A 24,360-nucleotide genomic window follows, 5' to 3' on the forward strand; every position below is an offset into this window, starting at 1 on the left:
AAAGCGATATTTAAATAACATGTTCCCTTATATCTCAATAACTCTAGTTGTTGCAAATAACACGATGCTTTGTAATTCCATTTAGGTTTAATATTTCGAGCTTAATTTCATTATTGGTTCGTTCTGCAGCTCCGCTGAAGCGGTCGTCGATCGACCGTCAGACGAACACGCACATTTTGATGCTGTTCATGATCCTGCTGGTGCTGTCGTTGCTGAGCGCCGGCTGTAATGAACTGTGGCTGCGCTTGCGCATGAATACGGACTGGTACACCGGCCTCGACGGTACGCACTTACTATACCTATATTGTTGTTCGCCTATTGTTCTTGTTTATTTGTAGATATATTTTAATTTTTTTTTTTTTCTTTGTTACAGAGGCACAGAATGCACATTTCGGATTCAACTTTTTAACCTTTTTGATATTATACAACAATCTTATACCTATATCCTTACAAGTTACTGCTGAAATTGTGAGATTTTTTCAAGTGAGTTCTATACTTTAAATTAACTTTTATTTGTGTAGCTATTACATCGGTAGATCCATTACTGTCCTCGGTGACTTCTAATTGGACACTTATTTGGTGATCGTAAGATAAATAATTTTCTGTAAATAAATACTGTTGTCATGTGTCAATTAATATTTACTTCAAAACGCCATATTCTTTTATATTTAATATGTTGATTGTGTAACGATGCGTACAGGCAAAATTCATAGCAATGGATGGCGAGATGTACCACGAACAGACGGACACGCCGGCACTGGCGCGGACCTCCAACCTTAACGAGGAGCTGGGCATGGTGCGATACGTGTTCAGCGACAAGACCGGCACGCTCACCTGCAACGTCATGGAGTTTCGCAAATGCTCCATCGCCGAGGTAGGGCCTCTGGGCCTCTTTATTAATCTTTAAATAATGTGATCTGAGGGCTAAAACTGCCCTGCAAGCAGAGCTATTTTATGATGTTTTCTCTCCAAATATCAATATAATAACTCACAGGTGATCTACAACAAACCGAGTCCAAACGAGCGTCTCGAGGACACGCTGCTGTACCAGAACCTCGACAGCGGCCATCCCAGCGCGCCCGTCATCACCGAGTTTCTCACCATGCTGGCCGTCTGCCACACCGTCATACCCGAGCCGATCGACGGCGTAATCAACTACCACGCAGCGTCGCCCGGTGAGTGCTCCGTCTCGTCCCGGTCCCGGTAACCCAGTTTAGTTGTGATGGCAGTTCAAATGCAACTAACACTTAACAATGTGTTCGATAGCCTATTACCGGACGAAATAAAAGTCACATATAATTCACAACACAATACAGTCAGGAGAACACTAACATACATATAAATTCAATCACGGTAATCAGAACAGAAAGAATATTCGGAATTGCATTAACTATAATTTTAACATAGACGAGAAAACAATTATATTAAGGGCGATCGAAGTATATCACTTGTGGAGGGTAATGCAAGTAAAAAATCACTGCCCGCTGCGACGATCGTGGACGGCGCATAGGCACAAGCCACCGGTACTTTTTAACAACGCCGTCCACTCGGGTTTGCATCGTAATTAATATTAATTGTTTTAAATATATATTTTTTTATCTTTTTTTATTTATTGTGTGTGTGTGTTCTCCACACCTGTGTCGATCCCGGGAGCCCCGAATTGAACAGTCGCTCGGCCCGCAGACGAGCGCGCGCTGGTGAGCGGCGCGGCGGCGTGGGGCTGGACGTTCGAGACGCGCACGCCGGCCGCCGTGACGGTGCGCGCGCGCGGCCGCTCGCTCACGTTCGCCGTGCTGCACGTGCTCGCCTTCACGTCGGCGCGCAAGCGCATGTCCGTGCTCGTGCGCACGCCCTCGGGCGAGATCAAGCTGTACTGCAAGGGCGCCGACTCCGTCATCTACCCGCGCCTGGCGGGCGGCCCGCGCGCCGCGCCCTACGCGGAGGCCACGCTGGCGCACCTCGAGCACTTCGCGGCCGAGGGGCTGCGCACGCTGGTCTACGCCGTGGCCGACGTGCCCGAGCGCGTCTATGAGGTGAACGAAATGAGCGGGAGTGTTATTATTGATTGAATTTTGTTGGGCCTTATGCTTAATCCAAATTTCCGTCAGGACTGGTCGAATATGTATCACAAGGCGAGCATAGCGATACACGATCGAGAGCAGAAAATCGAAGAGGCTGCGCTCCTCATCGAGAACAACCTCCGGCTGCTCGGCGCCACCGCCATCGAGGACAAACTGCAGGTGACGCGCTGAACTAATTTGAATCTCTTTATATTTAGGAGGCGGTCAAATGTTATATATATTTTACGTAGTAAAATTTACAATGTCATCCTTGAAAATGCTTCATTACGATTCAATATGAGGGCTTCAATTCCAATCACAATCGATCCTAACGTGGCCGTTCCGCAGGACGGCGTCCCGGAGTCGATCGCGGCGCTGCTGAAGGCCAACATCCACGTGTGGGTGCTGACGGGCGACAAGCAGGAGACGGCCATCAACGTGGCGCACTCGGCGCGCCTGCTGCACGCCGCCATGCCGCTGCTGCTGCTCAACGAGGAGAGCCTTGACGTACGCTCCGCTTGTACCCGTTGTGACGGCTAGGGATTGAAATATAACTGCTTTCTTACTGTGTATTTATACCTGTGACGTCTGTATTAAGGCAATACTGAAGCAAGTCTTTGACAGTAATTTTTATGTTATACTTATTTGCTTCCTTTTTAAATTGACAATTGATTTTAGCAAACGAATGAATTTTTATAATAAATAAGTTATCTAGGATTTCTGCATGTTAGTAGTTATTTATTTCCAATAAAATAATTTCGCTCCAGGCAACGCGAGAGAGTCTGTCGCGTCACCTGACAGACTTCGGCGAAAACCTACGTAAGGAAAACGAAGTGGCACTCGTCATCGACGGCCAGACGCTCAAGTACGCGATGGGCTGCGACTTGAAGAAAGACTTCATCGACCTCTGCGTGTCCTGTAAAGTAGTCGTGTGCTGTAGAGTGTCGCCCATACAAAAGGCAGAGGTGACGTACTAAAATATATGTGTGCGTAAGAAGTTAGCCAAAGGGGCCTAGTTTTAAATGAAATCGTTTCCCTACCTAGGTCGTAGAGATGGTGTCGCGGGCGACGGGTGCCGTGACGCTGGCGATCGGCGACGGCGCGAACGACGTGGCCATGATCCAGCGCGCCTCCGTCGGCGTCGGCATCTCCGGCGTCGAGGGGCTGCAGGCCGTCTGCGCCTCCGACTACAGCATCGCACAGGTATTCGCGCCGAGGGGCGAACGATAGCAAATTGCAATATTGTCGCAATGGCGTCAACATTTTCGTAAAAAATATTTTTAAAATGTAAATAATTTATCCTCAGTTCCGGTTTCTGGTGCGGCTGCTGTTGGTACATGGAGCCTGGAACTACTCGCGTATCAGCAAACTCATTCTGTACTCATTTTACAAGAATATTTGTCTCTACGTCATCGAGCTGTGGTTCGCTATCTATTCAGCTTGGTTAGTTTTGGACTTTATTATTTATTATAAATTTGGCGTAAAATTTGTTTATTAATCAAGCTTTCCCGCCTTAACTTTTTTTTAACGCTGGAAAAACGCATTACGCGTTTCCTCCACGAGAACAGTGGGGGGGGGGGTATGTGGGGCTCGCCGGTGTCCAAGGCGCCGAGTGCACCCCGAACATCGGAATACCCACTAAAAAACCAGCGGTACCCTTTCGGTCTTAACGAGGAGCGCCACGGGATCGCTTTCACATGCTACCGTGAATTTCCGCCTTAACTACTCAACCGATAATCAAGAAATTTTGCATTCACGTTGTCAGTGTTTTCGAAAAAGAACATAGGGAACGACTTAACACCTGAAACCACAAAGATATCCCCACCTCCCACAGAGTATTAATAGAGATATTTTCAGAGTAACGGTCAAGAAAAGTCATAATATATGCTCTCAAATTTGCACGACTTTTTCAAGTTATTTGCTTTTTTTGTCCTTTTTTTCATTCGAATGTAATTAGAAAATGCTTTATATTATTGCCTCATACTCGATGATGTAATAATTTATCATATTAACAATATAAATCCGTCTAATCAAAAATAATAACTGGAAGGTATTTCCTAAAGGTCTGGTCAGATTCTGTTCGAGAGGTGGACAATCGGGTTCTACAACGTGATATTCACGGCGCTACCTCCCTTCGCCATAGGACTGTTTGACAAGATCTGCTCGCCTGAAATCATGCTTAGGGTGAGTTGCCTTATGATGAATTTAGTTCATTATTTGTCATTTTAAAGATATTACTTACTACAAAGAGTGAGGTGTGAAATATTTGAGAAGACAATATAAGTGAAGTAAAGGAACTCGTGCTAAATGTTTTCGACAAGTAAACGAATCGACTAATGTTTTCCTTCTCCTGCGACAGCACCCGGTGCTGTACATCCCATCGCAGCAAGGCCTGCTGTTCAACGTGCGCGTGTTCTGGGTGTGGGCGGTGAACGCGCTGCTACACTCAATACTGCTGTTCTGGTTGCCGGTACTGCTCACGAGCCACCACGTGCTGTGGCCCAGCGGCAAAGACGGCGGGTATCTCGTGCTGGGCAACTTCGTTTACACCGTGAGTACCAATAAATAACTCACTTTATTAAAGTGGTAAGTCGTTCCGCAGGCTGATATGGGTCTGCACCACCATTGGTTAGTTTTTCTACTGAAAAATATCAATACACCAAGTATTGATATTTTTCTGCTGTTGGTGTGTTTTGGTATATTACTTGAGTCAGCCAGTATAATTAAACTTATGTTTGGCAGCACATTGACGGTGTAAATGCGGCATATACTTCTTATATGGTCATTTTTTATGGATGATAGCGGCCACTCACTTTAAGATGGCCCCAATCATCTTCCTTCCTAAAATAACTAATATCTTAAAATAAACGTAAAATTTATACTATAAGTATTTGATTGCAGTTCGTGGTAGCGACAGTGTGCCTGAAGGCGGGGCTGGCGACGCACTCGTGGACGTGGGTCACGCACGTCTCCATCTGGGGCTCGCTGGCTCTCTGGTTCCTCTTCATACTAGTATACAGGTGCGTCCACGAAGCTGCACTTATTAATTTATGTTTTAAAGGGTATCACAACTTATGGTAATTAAATATATAAAATGCTACTGAATGGTAGAACTTTTTTTACTTTCTCGTTGTTTTAAATTAAATGAATAATTTAAATATAAATATTATTTTTTCATTTTTATTTAAGAAACTTAGTTTCTCTTTTGTATTTCGTGGTTAAGTAAGTATGTATGATAATAAATACTGTATGTCATGTTGGTAATCCTAAATAGATAAATAATTGAAATGTACTATACAAAACAATTCAAGCGATTTAAGAACATAATGAACGTATAGAGTAATATATTATGTGTCTTCTTCTATGGCAGCAACCTGTACCCGGTGGTGGTGATCGGCGCAGTTATGCGTGGTATGGACCGCATGGTGTTCAGCTCGCTCGTCTTCTGGTTCGGCTTGCTGCTGGTGCCCGTCGCCACTCTGCTGCCCGACCTGATCATCACCGTGTGAGTGCTCTATTGTAACCGTCACTACCTCACACTGGTGTGTGGTGTCCACCCTCACAGATCCAACAATATTCCCATACAAATCTTTGTAATTCTAAATCCTTTTGAATTATATTGGTAAGCAAAAAATAATACTTCACCTGACTTATCAACAATCAATACAGCGTGGCTCGAACCCTCGGTTTCGGAAGACAGAGGTGCCCAGAGGACGAACCCCTCCGTATCCGCTGCATGTGTCCTCTCTCCAACTCTAAATCGGAAGTTATATCAATACAAGTGACTTTTCTATATATAGTTAAATAAATTAGCAACTAAAAACAACTATTAATATAGGTTTATTCGGTAGTATTTTAATGTTGTATTATATAGTTGAGTTAAAGATAATTTTGCATTTGAAGTGATCAAATATGCTGATTATCGGAATAACCCTCAGTTTATTATAAAAATTTAAGAATTATCTATATACATAGTGTTTACGTTTATCAATTGATGCGTAGTTTTGACCGGTAATATTTGTAAATAAAATAAACGTTTTTTATTAAACGGCTGTAGTGTGTCTGTTGTTATATACTATATAGCGTAGCATTTAAGGTCATAGTTCGAATATTTATTTAAATAGAATATTTTTATTTCAAAATTATACCCTATAAGTACATTAACCCAGCGATAATCCATAAAATCTTACTCCACGGTCCCTTTCCTTTTATAGTAAGTACACTTTACTAATTAATCAAGCTCATATTGACTCCACCGCCCAATATCGTATAAAATATTAACCACTCTTCAAGATGAGGCATGCGATCGTTTTTACTTCTCCATTTTGCATTGTCGCTATCTATACCGGTGAGTGAGTATAGATAGTCACAAGGTGCGAGCGAGATGTGAATAGATGAAGGATTGTTTCATTTCAAACCGAAATTTTTAAAAGTACATAAAAAATATCTTGTCAACGCAAAATTGATCGTACACTATAGTAATAAGATTGAAATTCGTTTCAGCGTGCATAACTCGGCGTTCAAGACGATGACGGAGGCGGTGCGGGAGAGCGAGATCAAGAAGCGAGATCCCGCCGCGCTACTCGCGCACCCGCGACACTCGTGAGTACCATCATCTATCGCTCCACTCATTTCGCACCGCCTGACTGTCACATAATATACCATCAGAGACTTTGACTTTATTAATCATGAATTACAATATTAATTGCTATAAACATTATGTATGATATCTCTAGCCAATTCAGTTGAGTTTTTCTCATTTAAATAGATCTTCAATTAATCGATTATTTGATTCGATATAGTAAATTAAAAATATTTAGGGAACAATGAATATACATTAGTTTTAGTATAATTATAATTTTTTTTTTTTTTTTTGCGACATTAGTTCAATTTCTAGTAAATTTGCTATGTTGTTTATTATAAAAAAAAATTTAGACGAGGTAAATTAGCAGATGATTGATCAAAATAGTTTTACGACCTCCATTTTTCATTAGATTTTAGCACACAGCATTATTTTTATTTTATATGGATAATGGATAGTTATGTGACTGTCCGGCGAGAATTCATATTCGGAAAAGAGAAATCTATATAAGAAACAACAATTATAGTAAATTATATTTTGTTAAAATACGAAAAACTTTTTAAACGATCGATCGATGTGATTCTTAGTTGAATTAAAAGCATTCGTATTGATTTGCTAATTATATTTTGTCAATATTATTGTACAAAATTATTTTAAATTAGATAAAAATAATAAAAAGTTGTTTTATCAAACAAGAATAGTTATTGTTTCTTAATATTTATTATATTTATACATATTATCTGTAATTTATATACATTATTGAAAAGAGTATTTATTATATATAAACATGTGAGACTGAAGTTTGTTTTGTGTTCCATATTTTGCATATTTCAATGTGCTAACTTAGATGTGATTAACAATTATATAATATATGTAAGTTTATGTAAATTATATAAATAATAGGCGTTTATGTAACCGTTCCATATTTATTTATATTAAAGAAAATAATACATTAGTCGGGAGCAACATAAACTCCACGTAGTCTATGGGCGTTACTGTAAACGCAAATTACTTTTTATTTATACTCTATATTTATGCTATCTTAACTTTGCACGTCACTATCTAAAATAATATAATATATAAATAAAATAAAACAGCTATCGTGTGTAGTGTGTTGTTTATATATTTGTTATTTATATTGTTTTGGTATATAATACACATATATAATATTTGCACTTAAACAGTAGCACTAAATGAATTTTCACAAAATAACCGGTTGGACGGATAAGGTATTCGAGGTCGCGATTAAATTTGCTTACACGTATCAAATAATATTATAACTAAAGACAAAACACTCACAAACCACAAAACAAATATAAATGTCATAATAAAATGTTTTTTTTTTTTATTATTTTATAGAAAAAGTAAGTGGTCATCAACGCCCATAGACATTGGTAAGAAATGTTAACCATCGCTTACATCACCAATGCGCCACCTATCTTGGGAATTAAGATGTTTTGTCCGTTGAGCCTGTAATTACACTGGCTGACTCACCCTTTAAACCGGAACTCAACAATACCAAGTATTGCTGTTTTGCGGTAGAATATCTGATGAGTGGGTGGTACCTACCCAGACGAGCTTGCACAAAACTCTATCACCAGTAATGCGGCATCATGATGTGTGGCATCATCATCAGCGGTTCATTAATGGACGACGTAATTCACGAAACTAAATTAGAATCCGTTACGATCCGATCCGAATCCGTTTTCCTTTTATAATTCAAACCTAGGAGCGCCAAAAAAGCTAGCTAAAAATGCGGATTTTTTATTTTAAGGTAACGAAAATGTCGCCAAATCTGATTCCGAAGCACTAAAATGGCAACATTGTAGTGACTTTTCAAATTCAAAAAGCCAGTGGTTTATCAGCACGTGCCTGCAGCCTTACCACGTGATTGTTTCGTCGTAATAATTTACAACATTGTAATTCTCACACGAGTAATAGTGTATTATGTTGCCAATTAATATATGTCATTGTATATTTAAATAAATTAACAAAGTCATTCTAATTTTGTGTAAATACGCTTGCCGAATGCCGTCCAACTAGTAATGTTATATTTTACATAAAGTAGTTTTTATTTTATTTATGTTTAATGTTGTAATCATTATTGCATAAATAAGGTCTATGGATTTTTAATGATATTATATATAAAAAAAAAAATGTTTAAATTGCATCGCGTGGTGAATGTAACGACAGACAGACAAAGCCTGATTATTACAAGTTTTATTATTACATAACAGATAACAATTAAATATTTATTTACCTAAATAAAGCGTCCGAGTTTTTAAACATAAATAAAAATATCAGCCAAAAGTTGGCTCATCAGCTCGCAGGTTTTGCAATGTCGAAACTGTCATCATCGAGTTTGTCATCTGTCATCATCACTGCCAAGATAGCACACGATCGGTGTTAAAATTTGGTTAGCTGTAAATGACATTTGTGTCATTAAAATGTACAAGACATACGATGACTTATAAAAAAGTGTAAATATTTATAGAAATTTTCAAGATATACATTTATTTAGCTGGTGTCGCCTTCATTAAATAGAAAATTCTTTAAATAACTTTAGAAAAAAAAAAGATTCAAAATTATATTTTTAGATATCTCAAGATATTTCATGTGGCTTAGTCTTAGATCAAAGATTTTTATTAGTTTAGACAGTTTATGAATATTAAATTTTTAAAGTATTTAACGCTGTAAATTATCAATATGAAATACTTTATAGAAACCTTTACATATGTATTTTAAAATTTAAATGCACTTTTTGATGACTAAATTAAAACCAGCATCTAAATCCTGACCATTCGTAAATATATTGCATTTTATAAATATTGTATATACTAAGTACATACTTCGTTTATTTTTTATATTTATATGTACATATATTTGAAAATCCATAGACAGTTTGTCATGTCACATACGAGTGTAGTGTGCACGCATATCGGTGTATAGTATGTATATGAGTTGTTCCGTTTGGTTGCCCCCCACCTCCTCGCACTGGCGCCCCGCCCGCGACGTAACCGCATGACGTTCCTCTCCGTCACGTCACTCATTACAATTATATCACAACGCGGACTAAAGATTTAAAAATTACGTAGATAAATAATAATGCATATTAGTTTTTCAGCATAACATGTCTATTGTTTACGTATTCCTTCTATACCAATATAGATAGTTATTCGGTTGATGCGCGGTATCGATAATAATTTTAAAATTCACTATAATGGCTAATTTATTTTTATATTAGATAAATAATCACTAGTTATCTTCTTCGGTATTCGTATTTTCCTTCCTCGAAAAACCGCTACTCATACTATCCGACGATACGGAGTGGCCCGTCGCCGCCGGCGGGGCGCCGACGCACGGCTTGCGCGGGCTGACTGTGTTGTGGCGCGCAGGGGCCGCGCGCGACGCCGGCGCTGCGTGGCGCCCGCCGACCCGCCGCCGCCAGCCTGCCCCGCGCCGCGCCGCCCGCCCCGCGCGCGCCTCTCGCACGTCGTCTGACACCCGGCCGACACGCGACACGTCACCTTACATATCTAGCCTTTGCGATGTAGACGACGCGGTCCGGGTCTCCGGAGACAAGACTGCGCCTACGCGGGCGACCGTTATCAGTACGACTGATGCTAAATTTATATTAACGTTAACGAATGTTCCTCTGAGGCAGTATTTGTATAGCATTTTTAACTGATTGTACTCGTACATTCCTTCCGAGTCGCGAATCGATATTTTCGAAGCGATGTCTCGTGATATTTTAATATTGAAATATTGGTCATAAACGACTCTAATATTAATGTTGACAGTTTTTTTTATTGCAAGTTGGACTTACCTCATTTGGTATATGAGAGGAATTACAGCCTTTAAAAGGTAACGATTATGTACGAATTCGCTGAGATGGTTTACACATTGTCCGATACGGTATCGGATTTCGTTAGAAGGTACTCGGTAATTATATATCGGTTTTGCGCTTTAAATAATTCGTTCAGTTCTTATTCTGAATATTTCTGAATAGACACAACTCGACAGGCTTATTAGCATAGTACTACATACTAATACGTAACGCAGATATCGTATCGAAGAATGTGAAACAATCTAAACGGTGATTCTGATTGTGTAGACGCTCCTTAGTTTAAAAAAAAAAACGAATTCTTCTTAAGCTAATTCCTATATTAAAACCACGTTTTCAGCTTAGAGTTGGTGTCGCTAGGGTTTTACTAAATTAGACGATAACAGAGTTTGTAATATTTTTTTACTGTTGACGTATATTTGTTTCGATGTGTATAAATTAGTGCTAAGGAATTTTATACAAAATTATACTTTTTTTATTCCATTGTTATTATCCGAACATAATTGCTAAGATGCGACAAAGATAAAACATTATTTCTTAAAAAAAAATCAAATGAAACTTGTAGTTATTACATGCTTAACTTTGGCGCTGTTCTAATTGCTCAGTAATTTTGAATCTGCAACATTAGATACTAAATATATTACAAAATATAATATTCTAATACATCACTGTCTTCATATAAAGTATTACAATTAAAATCTTAACAGTTTCGTTAGTATTTATATTTCATTAAAATTAAAATAAGTAGTTAATGATAATTAATGATGCGGATTCAGAGTAGACTGTTATCTTGTTATTACAATCGGTTAGTGTGTAATAGCGATCAGATACATGTACTTGAAAATATTTATTTATAATGAAGTTAAGATTTCGACTTAAATTTTCTTGTGGTCATATCTTCAGACGCCGTCTCCGATTGACAAAAAAAAAAAACAGACGCTTTAGATTGGCCTACCAACGGCTCACAAACTAGCAAACATTATTTTAAAAAGACACTGAATGATTTTGCATTAACATTTATCTATGCATATATCTCATTTACACAGCATAGCATATTATTTACAATTAATTATATTTTAAACAAGTAGCATAAATGCATGCCACTCACAGCAAACTTAGCCTGCTTATATGTAAACATATTGAAAACACGGGTTTATTATAATACGAGTCATCTGAATGGCCTAATATCAACTTACCTCATTTTTTGAAATAATTCATTAAGTATAGTTACGAGCTTAGAAAGAGTCATAATCGTAAGATGTCTAGTACATGTATCCGATCGATTCGATGTAAAAAAAAATATTCCGTCTTTGAAAGGCTGTTAGTAATCATAGAGCATTGTGATCCGTAGATGAATTTTGTATAATCTTAGATATTGTACTTATTTTTAGTACGCTAGCATTTATATTTTTGTACGCGTGACTTTAATTTGATTAACGAAATTGTATTTATTATTTTATAAATTAAGTGTGGTTCATAAGTTATATCAACAGTTACTGTTGATAAATAATAATTTTAATGTACTAATAAACCTTTATTAGAGAGAAATTTGCAATATTTTGCGAAAATATTACAAATATCCTATATATTATATTGTTAACAAAATTCTTGTCATATATTGACGTTAGTAATTAATACACTATACTAAAAGTTATTTTGCAAAGTATTGCAAGTTATTTGTTGACATTTACATCGATTTAATGTTTGAAATATTTAACCAAAGCATCTAATGCTGATTGACTTAAATAAAATATGAAATAACATAATCCGTAAATCGTTCTTCCAAATTGTAATATAATATATAGTATATAAACAAACAACTGTACATAATATGCTGTATATACAATCTTCCAAATTCTATTTGTGCTTTTTTTTATTTACTTTTGTTGCACTACTCTTGATGTCAATTTTAAATTTTAATCGTATACATGACATTATCAAAGCTTATGTATACCAACCTATCACTACGTAGTATGTGCACTGAAATATGTACTGTTCATTTTATTTTGTTTCATTACATTACATTCGTTATTTACAATTATCGCAATTTAACAAAAAGGTTTGTGGAATAGTATTCGATATTACGCCATGAGATATTGATTGCTAACGAAAATTTAATATTTATGTACTGTATTAAATTGTTATTTCTGAATATATGATAATTTATAAATAAGAAAACGTTTTACATATAGTTGTAACTAATATCTATGTTAAATAAAATGTTGAATTTCAATTGGTTTGTCTATTATAGAGTTTTGATATCCAAATTTATGCATATGTGCTAAAAAACATTCGGATAAAGAACAAAAAAACTACAATTAAAAAATGTACACACGAAGGATGAAGCTTAAAGAAATAATATTAAGTATATAATAAGTTATATATTAAACAATAGAATGCAGTTCATGATCCCACACTCGTGACACGCAAAGAGTTAGTGGCCGAATGTTTTCTACCACTTATGAATCCGACTCGCGACGGTTACGGATGGTCCGGCATGATTGTGCTAACTAACGGTGGTTGTTCCCGTAGCGCGGCGGACGCCCGGCTCGCCGTGGCCAGGCTGGCGCAGTGTGAGTATACGCATGGCTTCGCATGGCGCTAACCCGCTACCCTCCCGCTTTCCTCTCGCTTTACACGCTTGTAGATGGAATGAAAACACTCTGCTAGTCATCGTTTCGCGTTCTCGATCGCTACCGAAAGATATTTTCTTCGGTTTCGAACGAAACATTGGGGATTAGATTCGGGAGCGACGGTCGTTCCCGACGGGGTAAGGGGTTGCCGCGTACGGCCGGTAGTGACGCAGCTCTGTGTGGCAGCCTCACGGAGACCGCGCGGCTGCTGCAGAACGTGCGCAGCGTGTTCGGACGCCGCTCCGCCGCGCGCGCCGCCACTGAGCTCGAGCTGTCGCGTGAGTACCGCACCACACACACACACACTGGCGCCGGGAACTCCTCGAACGACCGCTTCAGTAGTACACTTTGATTGTGTGTTTGCACAGGCGTTAATCGAAATCAAATTCTTTTGCATTTTTTAAAAATCTAGTCCACTTCGTTAGACGAGCGGGACGCGATGAAATGGTTGGTATCGTTTTCCTTTAAGAAAACATTTTTTTTGTATTTTTTTTTTTATAATTTATAAATTTAAATTTTATCGTCTTATAAATACAAAATTAATATATTTATAACTTTGCAATATTTTTCAACCATTACAGTGAACCAGTAAAGGCATAAGTAAAGGTGTCCTACCTGGTGTAATTCGTGACTCATTTGCTCTTTACTATTTAAAACTAATTGCCTCCCTTTTGTTTTTTACAAGACGTATTTATTTTCAAAAGATGATTTAATAAAGTTGCAACCGAATGAGTAACATACATATATTATGATTTAGACTTGAAAGAATATAAAGACAGTGAGCGTGATGTTGTGTGTGCACAGATGGGTTTGCGTTCTCACAAGAGGAGGGCGCGAGCGTGTCGCAGGCAGACGTCATCCGCGCGTACGACACAAGTCGGCCGCGGCCGCGCTCCTAAGCTGACCGACGCTCCCCACAGCCGCAGAGTGCAAGATGTACTTCAAGATCGTCGTAATGACGTACAAAGTAAAAATAAATATTTTCGTCACATTTTAATGAATTTTAAATATACATTTTTTTAAGGCTTTAGCGCCCCCCGCGGGCAGTACATGCGCATGTCTTAGTCTTCATCATATTATTATATACTCATCTACTTAAGTGTATACATACATATGTGTGTAGTTATCACTATAATTGGGAATCAGTGTAATGATCTATATATGTAATGAGATATGTTTACCTGCGGGCGTCGTTGAGTTTGTATATAATTTGATATTTATTTATATTTTATTCGACATAAATCGTCTTTTAAAATCATGTAAACCGTTAACGGTCACTATTTATTTTCGTACCAATTTATCTTTTAAATTAAGTTTTAATTCATAACTTTCTGTTAATTAAATTAACATAAAAATGAATTATCTTTTAACATTTATGGCTTTAACTATATATATTGTTTAGGGGGTAATTAGGTAATGCTGTATTTTTCTTTCAAATGTCAAATCAGTGATGTTAGAAAGAGAGAAAAGTCAAAAATCAGTATTTAACTAAGCACCAGCTAGACAACGTTTATAAGTGAGGCCAATAGCTTATTTTTACATAATATTTAACGCTAAATCAAATGTTTATAAAATTTTCCTTTTTTATTATTATGACCAAAGATTAACCAAGTTATAATAACAAATATTAATATATTATTAGAATTATAATACATTGAAGTAATGTCTCGATTTTAGTACAAACGTAACTTATTGATTCTTTACTGTTACCCAACTAAGGCCAAAGGAAGGTAATGCTATTATTTATTGTTACCTCATTATGTTTAGCTAAAGCTTCATGTTAATTATAAATAAATGCTTGTAGGTGTCCAGTATAATTATCGATGTTAGCTAATTGTATTCATGTTTATAAAAAATAATTTTAGTATTCAGTATTCAATGTCTGGTCTTGAGATCTGTCGGTTTAAAATTAATACATGAAAAGTCGTACTAATAAATAAATAACATTTTCTTAATTTTAAGCATTTGTCTGATCTCGGAGTTTAAATTTTTTATCACGTCACACTCTTTTTACACGGAATGATTATGGGTTGAATTACAACAAATTATTATTATATTCAATAAATAAATCGTGCTAATTGCACATAATTTCGCCAAAGTTATGAAAAGTACACCTTAGTATAACGAATTTGAATATAAATAAAATTGTAACTCAGCGGGACTTGAACCATTTGGGTATATCGTCAATTGAGTTATGTGTCTGCTGTAAAGACATTTTGGATACTATATTTATTGGTTAATGTTGTAACATTTTATTTCCGATTAATGAATGATTCCAACAGTAGGTATGTGTAGTTCGAGGCCCTAATTTTATAAATCTCATATGCATTTGCTTATAACACTTAGATAAGCTTAATCATCTCCAGCTTATGAAAACGAAGTCATATTGCCTATACTTAATCTGAATGCTAATTGGTCAAACGCAGACGATGATGCAATAAGCGACCAATAAGCGTACAAATTAAAGCCAAATTAGTTAATGTTACTTTATCCAGCGTTTCAAAAACTTGAAGGCAATGTCACCGCCTTAACATTCGATTTTCGAAATCATTTATAGAGCATTTTAGTTATCATTATTTCAAATAGAAAATTATATAAAAAAAAAATTAATAATATTTCTCCAATATTATAACACATTATTCATTTCTTCCTTCCAAATAAGATTTGTTCACGAGGCAACACTGACATACGCTACAGTATGTTTCTAGTTCTATGTATGAATCATTAAATTTGTAAAACGATTGATAAAAATGAGGATCAAAATTTTTACAAAATTACTGTCATTTGAAGGCATTTATCGATCCCATTGAAACAAATAAGTAATTATCATTTTAATCGAATAATAAAATATCATTAACTGGAATAAATCGTTATATTGTTATTGTTATTAAATCATATGAAGAATTTAATTACAATAAGCGCTTAAGCAAGTTCTAAAAGCACGAATTTATATTTCATTAAAATCATCAGCACCTTAAATTCAATAATTCCGTTTTAGTCCTTACAATTCTGTCCCAAATAAAAAAATAGCTTTACTTTTTTTTTCTCAAACTATCAATGAAGCTATTATATATTTTAGTAAAAAAATGTAAATCGATTCGGTTCGGATTGCTCTCTCTTAAACAACCCAAGAACCCCCCTCGAATTGAAAGTGACAAGTTTACGGTTTTAGAGTGAGCAGTTCCTGAACGCGTCGATAACTTCTACTGAATTATTGTGATATAACTGATGAAGTAAATCTTTCAGAGTCTTTACAAATGTCGACTGCTAGCGGGTTTTTGTAAGATGTGTTACTGATATTTATCACATATACCTCTAACAGTTTATTATTGTTAACTGTTAACTCGTCTAAGTTTGAGGCGGAGTTCGGACCTGTGTGTCTTGGAAATGTTATAACCACCATCATATTAAACGAAACTTTGCCATATCACCACCAATCGCGAAATATAATTACGTTTTTCTTTAAAATATTTTTTAAATTTCAAATTTATTAATGAAAAATTTCACATTGAAAGTCATCATAACTCTGATAACGAAGAGATCGAATCAAATAATAAAAAAATATATATAACAATTATAAAAGAGGTAACATTCACGCAATCATTGTATGTAATTAATCTTACTAGTCCAGTCAGATTTGGTATTCCAATTGTAAAATCTGCTTAATCCATCTAATCTAATTTTTTAATATAAACTAACATTGACCAAATTAGTTCGTCAAATGAATGTCAGCTGGTCATAGTATTATATCCTTGCGATAAATGTTATTGCAAATATTTAAAATATATAGCTACATTATTAACGTGGTCCTAACCTACCTTTGTAAACTAATATCTAGCCACGTGGGACCAATGGGACCGTTTGCTACACGACTTTAGTCGTGACTCCAATAAAGATAAGTAAAGCTGTAAGGGTTAATATTGATTGACACATAGTTCCGAACTTGGTCTTTTATAATATAAGCAAAGATGTGAATGTAACTGAAATATATGATTTGTTCTCGTTCTTTAAAATGTGTTTTTTTATACCCCGCCTACCAAACCCACACAATAAAAGTTAAAATAAACATTCAAAATTAAAACACGCCTAGCTAAATAATAACAAATTCATGCCAATGAAATGTTCGCAGACTAAATACATTTTTTATGTCATAATATTTTCTCTACGTCTAATTATATCGAAATATTTTTTTATTAAAAAACTGATGTGTAAGATCCAAATGTTTCCTTTTTCATACATTTCTTTCAGGAGGATTAAAAAATCTAAATATGATATTTTAAAATAATAAAATAAATATAATAGACTATATATATTATTTCTTGGTATGAATTACACATTACAATTTACTGGTGGTAGAGCTTTATGCAAGCTCGTCTGGGTAGGTACCACCCACTCATCAGATATTCTACCGCAAAACAGCAGTACTTGGTATTGTTGTGTTCCAGCTTGAAGGGTGAGTGTGTCAGTGTAATTACAGGCACAAGGGACATAACATCTTAGTTCCGAAGGTTGGTGGCGCATTGGTGATGTAAGCGATGCTTAACATTTCTTACAATGTCTATGGGCGTTGGTAAGCACTTATCATTATCAGGTGGCCCATATAGCTCGTCCGCCTTCCTATTTTATAAAAAAAAAATATATATTGGAATTACCATACAAACTTCCTACTAATATTACCTATAAACCCGAAAGTTTGTGACGATGGATGGATACAATTTAGTGATTTTTTCACGCAAAATGTACTCAATGGATTTGTTTGAAATGTTGACTAGAGAAAGCTAGCAACTGATTTCCTCCCCTCACATGCTAGAATTAAGTAGGAATTTAAAAAACCTGCTTAATTGGACGATGTCATGATTTCAAATCAACAAATATTTATATAATTTTAAAACTCGATATGATATGATATAGTATATTGAAATCGAATCCCTATATGATAACTCAGTATAAGCAAGTCTTAACAACAAAAAAGAAGTGAGGTAATAATAAGTATTACTCGTATATAGAGACGTAATGCAAATCGTTTAGCGTTAATAAGATAAAAAACATTAATTATATGCCACGGATGAGTATGATCGATCAGCTTATTCATACCATGACCGTGAGCTGAGATAGTGAAACAAAACCATTGATTCACATATACACAAAATGATACAAATTTTCCATTGCAAATGTTAAAATAATTAGTTTCATTGGAATGTTACTAATTGATCGTTATGCATTCAAACAATTATCGTACTTAATATAATCAGTATCGAGCCGAGCGATTTATCTGACTGTACGTAGTAGTACTTTTTTATATTATAGGTAGGTGGACGAGCATATGGGCCACCTGAAGGTCACTGGAAGATATCACCAACGTTCATAAACATTGTCATTGTAAGAAATGTTAACCATCGCTTACATTGCCAATGCGCCACCTATTGGGAACTAAGATGTTATGTGCCTTGTGCCTGTAATTACACTGGCTCACTCATCCTTCAAACCGAAACACAAGAATAACAAGTAGAATATCTGATGAGTGGGTGGTACCTACCCAGACGAGCTTGTACAAACGCCTACCACCAGTCCTGGGACAATCTGGCAGACGTCTTATCACGTCACGCGTTTTTTTTTTCTTACGCGGTTATACAACATACTTATATACAAACATTTAAATACAAATTATTCCTATTTTTTTTTTGTGCTCAACTGCTTTTACAAATAAAAACTTACATAAACAGTATAGAGATCACAAGTTTTGTTGTTTGTCAATTTATTTAAAACATTTAACGATACTGTGTACTCTCACTTAAAGACGGAATATCAAAGTTTGATAATAACGATCTTGTTAACAAAGATTTCTTTTTTATTGGTTGAGAATACCATTTCAATATTTTTATTTACTTATTGATTATTATTAATTAATAGAATAGTATTTGGTAACCTGTGAATGGTTCAATTTAGTCCGTAATGACGCTGCCAATCATGGGTTCTATCATGCTATATCCCTAGTGTGTGTTAGGCTAACTTACTCATCCTTCAAGCCTTGACACTGCAATATAGACTATTGTTGTTTGGCGATAGAATAATTGGTAAGTCGGTGTTACCCAGACTGGTCTGCGCGAAACCTCCATCTTGTACATAAACTACAGATAATGTTGACCAAAACAATTATTTTAACAAATATTTTAATGTGTATTTTTTAATAAATGGTTTAACCGAATGCTATGAAATTTATGATGCGGCCGTACAGATAACTAAGAAACTAAAAATAGTAATCAATAAATCAGCCAATATAAAATGCGCTCAAATGAGATGAATTAAGATATAGACATATTAAATTATATTTATAGAACATTTTAGCACTTAACGCACTTAGCGTTCAGGAGATTAGGAACCGTTTTGGAGATATGCCTAAACTTCACATACATTTATACACCCATGTACCTTACAGCTCAATAAAAAATCACATCTTAAGCTAAATTTAGTAGGTTTTTGCAAAGACTTTTCAATAATCGGTTTGTATGGTAGATAATTCCTAAACAGTAAAATGATAAATATGTGTATCACACATTTAACGTAAAAATAATAATATCTTTTATCAAAGCAATAGAACCCAAAACAATCATTATTAGAAATTTTGTCTGTGCGCTTGTGCACGCTAATCTTAGAAACGGCTGAACGGATTTGAGTGCGGTTTTCACTAATGTATTATGGCTAACTTATAATAAAGTTATGTCAATTTAAAAAATCACGTCGAACATTTATTCGATAAAATTGCTATAAAATAACTGTTCAGTTGAATTGGCTGAAATTTTAGCTACATGTAAATGATAGTCTGTAAAATGATTATGATAGAAAGTTTATGGAGAGTTTGAGAGATTTGAATATTTGGAATGTAAGTTGAACTCAGATTTATATGATCAATCATATTAAATAGGGTTCAGCTATGCTGGTTTATGTCGGTTAACTCGCACTTTAAGGTTGACTATAACCTTTTGTAGAGTATCAAATTTGTTCTAAAATACATATACTTTGTTCTTAATTCTTATGAAAGATATCGACATCGATAGTTTTTAGTACTTTTTATAGTTTTGACATATTATTACAAGGGATAGTTGAGTAGGTTATATGAAAATACTCATATATAGATACGTGTTTATTATCCGTTTGTAAATAACTTTGTAAGTTAAAGGTTATAGGTTAGGTAGGTATTTCGTTTTGTTGTCGCATATATTTATTATTCATGGTTTTGTTAAATTTATGCTTAATCAGTTAGTTTGACGAGTGAAGCCTTAAATAAATACAAATAAAAATTTTAAATGGGTTAAAATAGTACAAATCTTGACCGCGTGGAATGGTGGCAAGAATGCTGGCAGCATTTCCGCCCTTGGAATCGCAATTCCGATTCTCTGGACGACAAATGTAACTTAGTCGGTTAGTTGATAGTAAGTACTCATTAAAAACAGATTTACGTTTTAATTTTAAAAGGATACAATTTCCTGTGCAGGGATCGTTTACAGTGACAATAAATACAGCTCAGGGAACGACATTCAAGTATGTCGGAATAGATTTAAGTGAATGATGTTTTTTTCACGAATGATTCCAATTGTATGTTGCCCTAACTAAATCCGGGTGCGGCAAAAACCGAATAAATACTATAATATCCCACGAAAATAAGACTAAAAATATTGTATATACTGAAACTAATTTTATTATTATATGTACTTTAATTTAATAAATAAATTGTAATAATTGGTTTCATCACATCAGCAATCATTTAAGGATATGTAAACACTAACGCATAATTTTAGTAGATACTTTTAAACAATCCTGTAAAAATAAATAAACTACTATCGTGTCGTCATAGGCAGGCTTCGCAGTGCAGCCGTTATCACGTTATCAGTGAGGTAAGGCGAGGTGTGCCTCGTCCGGCGCGCCCCAACAACGAACCGCGGCGCTCAGTGCTCAGTGCCTCGGAGTGCCTTCCCCACTACACGCGTGCCTTACGATCACATTTTACGACCGATTTACAACCGCGCTTTTTGAATTCCAACTAGGAAATGTGTTTATGTTTTTGAGTTGTTGATAGAGTCACCTCGTAATTTTATTAAAAGGTGTAGTTGTTGTGAAGGTGCAGTGTGTAGTAGAGGATCCCAAGGTTTATGAGTGGAAATGTGAGTTGATGGGGTCCGAGGGTGCCATGGCACGGTCGCCGCGAAGAATAACAACGCATCGTCGTAGTCGGAGTCGGTCCAGGGAACTAGCACGTTTGCGGACTCAGCTGAATGGAAAAGGTAAGTGAAATCAACTTGTAAGCAACAAACGATTTAGCTCTTGCATTTTCATTGAAGTTTTGAGAGATTTTTCCAAAGCTAGTATGTTATAAAATAACACTTATACTTAATTTGTTTTTCTGATCGTGACCTGTTAATTTGTTATCAGATCAAAATTCTCTGATTGATTATTTATTAAATAACAGACTTGATGTAATTTTACACTTTATGTATTCGAGATACCTGTATCTTTTTAAGAATTAGGCATTAGAAATCATTTGAAATACTTTTATATAGAAACAACTTCACTTCAGTGTGAACTCCTTAGTTGTATTTATTTATCTAGTCATCATTACAAGAATGTAATGAGATGTATCGGTGCTACAAGAACTTACCATGTTTGTCGTAGTAGCCAGCAGTGATAACAGGTTCGCATCCTGTGTCAGCCTTATACGTTAGAATTTATTTAAGACTCGTAGGCTTATTTTGACTTCATTCTTTAAAGTGAAACCAACCAGGACCAAATTTAAATATGATGTATTGGCAATGAATGAGACACACATTTCTTATTGGAGTGACTTATTTTAAGCATATTTCCGAATAACAAAAAACCAATAATTATTAGACTAACTTTCTGTGATGCCATATCTTAATTTTTTTTTATAAATTAAGTTATACATAAATATAATATCAAGAAAAAGTTATATTTCATTGTGTAAATTCAGAATTGGTTTCGTCACCTTGTTTTAATATTGCACAGCAAGACGCGCTCACGTTACCCATTAAATACAAGGACTGAAATTAATTTAAAAATAAATGCAAACTGGTAATACATAAAATAATATATAAAGTTACAAGTTCTTTTAACCTTAATGTCCATGAACTTAAGAAGGAGAGTCAAGGCTGGCGCTGTATTTAATGAGGTTTTGAAACTAAGTTTCTAGTAGAAAAAAACGAATAGTCCAATCCACTTTATAATCATTATATGTTTCTAAGATAGCATGTTATATATAAAGCATAAGAATAAATCACTCGATTACCTGCCCATATACTTGACATATATAAATGTAATAAAATGATCGCTACGTCCGACGGTGTAAATGTAACCCAGCCTTGACACTGTGACCGTAACGTTTACAAACTGGAGCACCTGTGACCGCTCTTACCTTAGAAAAAAAAACAGGAGAAGTGGTATGTTTCAAAGAGTTTTATAAATTAGTTGCAATAACTAACTGATCTTTATAAATTGCTGAATGATATTTTCCTCCGATAGAAAAAAACTTCGCATTGGTTGTCAGAATATGTTAGGACATTCCTTGATCTATACAACAGCGTTGTTAAAAAATTTAAATCGAGGTAATAAAAATCAGTTTCACTTCTGGATGCTGAATATGATATATATTAATATTAGCCTGTGGAAATCGGCTCTTACTCAAACGTTACCAATTACTAATAAGACAAAAATTTTTTACTAAAGGTACAATACAATCATCTTTTTTATTTTACTTTTATTTTATAAATTTTTCTACGGTTCTGATTATGATCCGCCAGACGGCAATTAGGCCTTTGCAAAACCTGACCTCGGAATATCTAGACCGAGTGACCACGTCGACTATATTGCTTGATTCGGGTCAGAATATAACAATGACATCGCCGACAATCAGAATAAGATCACAGGAGTAAGTACCTACGTGACGCCTAACAAACTCATGAATGCATTTTAATGGTTCCACATTTGAATGCATCAATACCTTGAAACTGAATTACCTTGTATTGTGTAAAAGCTTAATGTTTTTCAACTAAAATGCAAAATACCTTTGTCACTTAACGAACATTTTTTGTATAATGAGGAAAATAAGTTGATATAAGTATTTTCTTGTAACATTCATTGCTAAATAAAATAAGTTTGTGTTGATAATATGAGTTAATATCGACTGGTCTGAAGACTGTATGCTATTCTATTCTATTTGCCCTTCCTTCTATATAATTAAAAGCCGAGATGGCCTAGTGGTTAGAACGCGTGAATCTTAACCGATGATCGTGGGTTAAAACACGGGAAGGCACCACTGAATTTTCATGTGCTAAATTTGTGTTTATAATTCATCTCGTGCTTGACAGTGAAGGAAAACATCGTGAGGAAAACTGAATGTGTCTAATTTCATTATTTCATTCAAATTCTGCCACATGTGTATTTTACCAACCCACATTGGAGCAGCGTGGTGGAATAAGCTCCAAGCCTTCTACTCAAAAGAGAGGAGGCCTTAAACCAGCAGTGGGACATTAACAGGCTGTTACTGTACGGTACTGTACTATATAATTCAAAATATAAACTTAACATTAAAATGACAAGAAGATTTCAAAGATAAACCGTTCCACACTTAAGTTTTTAAAATAAATGGCTGATAGTAAATCTTTAGATACTTAATTTAACATTAGACAACTTTAATACCCAATATCTACTTGACATATAAAACATACAGTTTTAAAAAACACCAATTTTAAGATGACTACTAAAATCATATATGTTTGTAATTGTATAATTAATCGCAGGTTTAAAAACCCGTCCAAGATTTTTCAATATATATAATTAGGGAACATCTCATTCTGCAGACGATACCCTCATTACCGCGACGGGACGGGACTTTGGGGAAGCGGCCCGCCTGCCCGAAGTTGGAACAACTTTGACTGTGAACCGAATATAAATGCTGGGCCTGAGAGTCTCCATATCCAAAACGGAGGCTCTCCTTTTCCACGGTCCACGGAGAGGCCCCCCTCGGGGGGCAAGTGTCACCATCCAGAAGCTCGTCAACACAGCTGCCGCCTTGGGTCGCCTCCTACCCAACGTCGGAGGACCGGGATCGCTATGGCGGATCAGGGCTCTAGCCCAGCAAGCCCTGATAGCCCGATGGGAGGAGGATCTGGGGTCCCCCACAGCGCGCCTGGCGATAGTGGAGGCGTTACGTCCCCACTTGAGTCGCTGGGT

General features: G+C 35.8%; 2 protein-coding genes across 17 annotated transcripts in view; both read left to right on the top strand.

Moving 5' to 3' along the window:
• The window catches only part of LOC126781579 (probable phospholipid-transporting ATPase IA), an 85,802-nt gene extending 68,676 nt beyond the window's left edge, over positions 1-17,126 (top strand). For 4 of the 16 annotated variants that reach the window (XM_050506464.1, XM_050506466.1, XM_050506468.1 and 1 more), the window contains 19 exons: positions 130-282; positions 374-483; positions 701-874; positions 995-1,175; positions 1,684-2,033; positions 2,109-2,240; positions 2,409-2,567; positions 2,828-3,025; positions 3,105-3,263; positions 3,367-3,503; positions 4,124-4,244; positions 4,420-4,611; positions 4,962-5,080; positions 5,431-5,565; positions 6,564-6,662; positions 10,459-10,506; positions 13,019-13,059; positions 13,306-13,397; positions 13,924-17,126. In XM_050506464.1, coding sequence (XP_050362421.1) covers positions 130-282; positions 374-483; positions 701-874; positions 995-1,175; positions 1,684-2,033; positions 2,109-2,240; positions 2,409-2,567; positions 2,828-3,025; positions 3,105-3,263; positions 3,367-3,503; positions 4,124-4,244; positions 4,420-4,611; positions 4,962-5,080; positions 5,431-5,565; positions 6,564-6,662; positions 10,459-10,506; positions 13,019-13,059; positions 13,306-13,397; positions 13,924-14,142 — 2,819 coding nt within the window. In that variant the 3' untranslated portion in view covers positions 14,143-17,126. Of the gene's footprint in view, positions 1-129; positions 283-373; positions 484-700; positions 875-994; positions 1,176-1,683; positions 2,034-2,108; positions 2,241-2,408; positions 2,568-2,827; positions 3,026-3,104; positions 3,264-3,366; positions 3,504-4,123; positions 4,245-4,419; positions 4,612-4,961; positions 5,081-5,430; positions 5,566-6,563; positions 6,663-8,416; positions 8,698-10,037; positions 13,426-13,923 lie in introns of those variants that run through there. The other 12 variants (XR_007670688.1, XM_050506472.1, XM_050506469.1 and 9 more) reach the window with 12 other exon arrangements.
• Positions 17,127-21,088: 3,962 nt separating this feature from the next.
• The window catches only part of LOC126781593 (phosphatidylcholine:ceramide cholinephosphotransferase 2-like), an 83,611-nt gene continuing 80,339 nt past the window's right edge, over positions 21,089-24,360 (top strand). The window contains exon 1 of the mRNA XM_050506500.1: positions 21,089-21,398. Within this exon, the coding sequence (XP_050362457.1) occupies positions 21,287-21,398 (112 nt within the window). The 5' untranslated portion in view covers positions 21,089-21,286. The remainder of the gene's footprint in view (positions 21,399-24,360) is intronic.

The sequence above is a fragment of the Nymphalis io genome, chromosome 4 (genome assembly GCF_905147045.1).
Source record: "Nymphalis io chromosome 4, ilAglIoxx1.1, whole genome shotgun sequence".
Classification (NCBI taxonomy): Eukaryota; Metazoa; Arthropoda; class Insecta; order Lepidoptera; family Nymphalidae; genus Nymphalis; species Nymphalis io.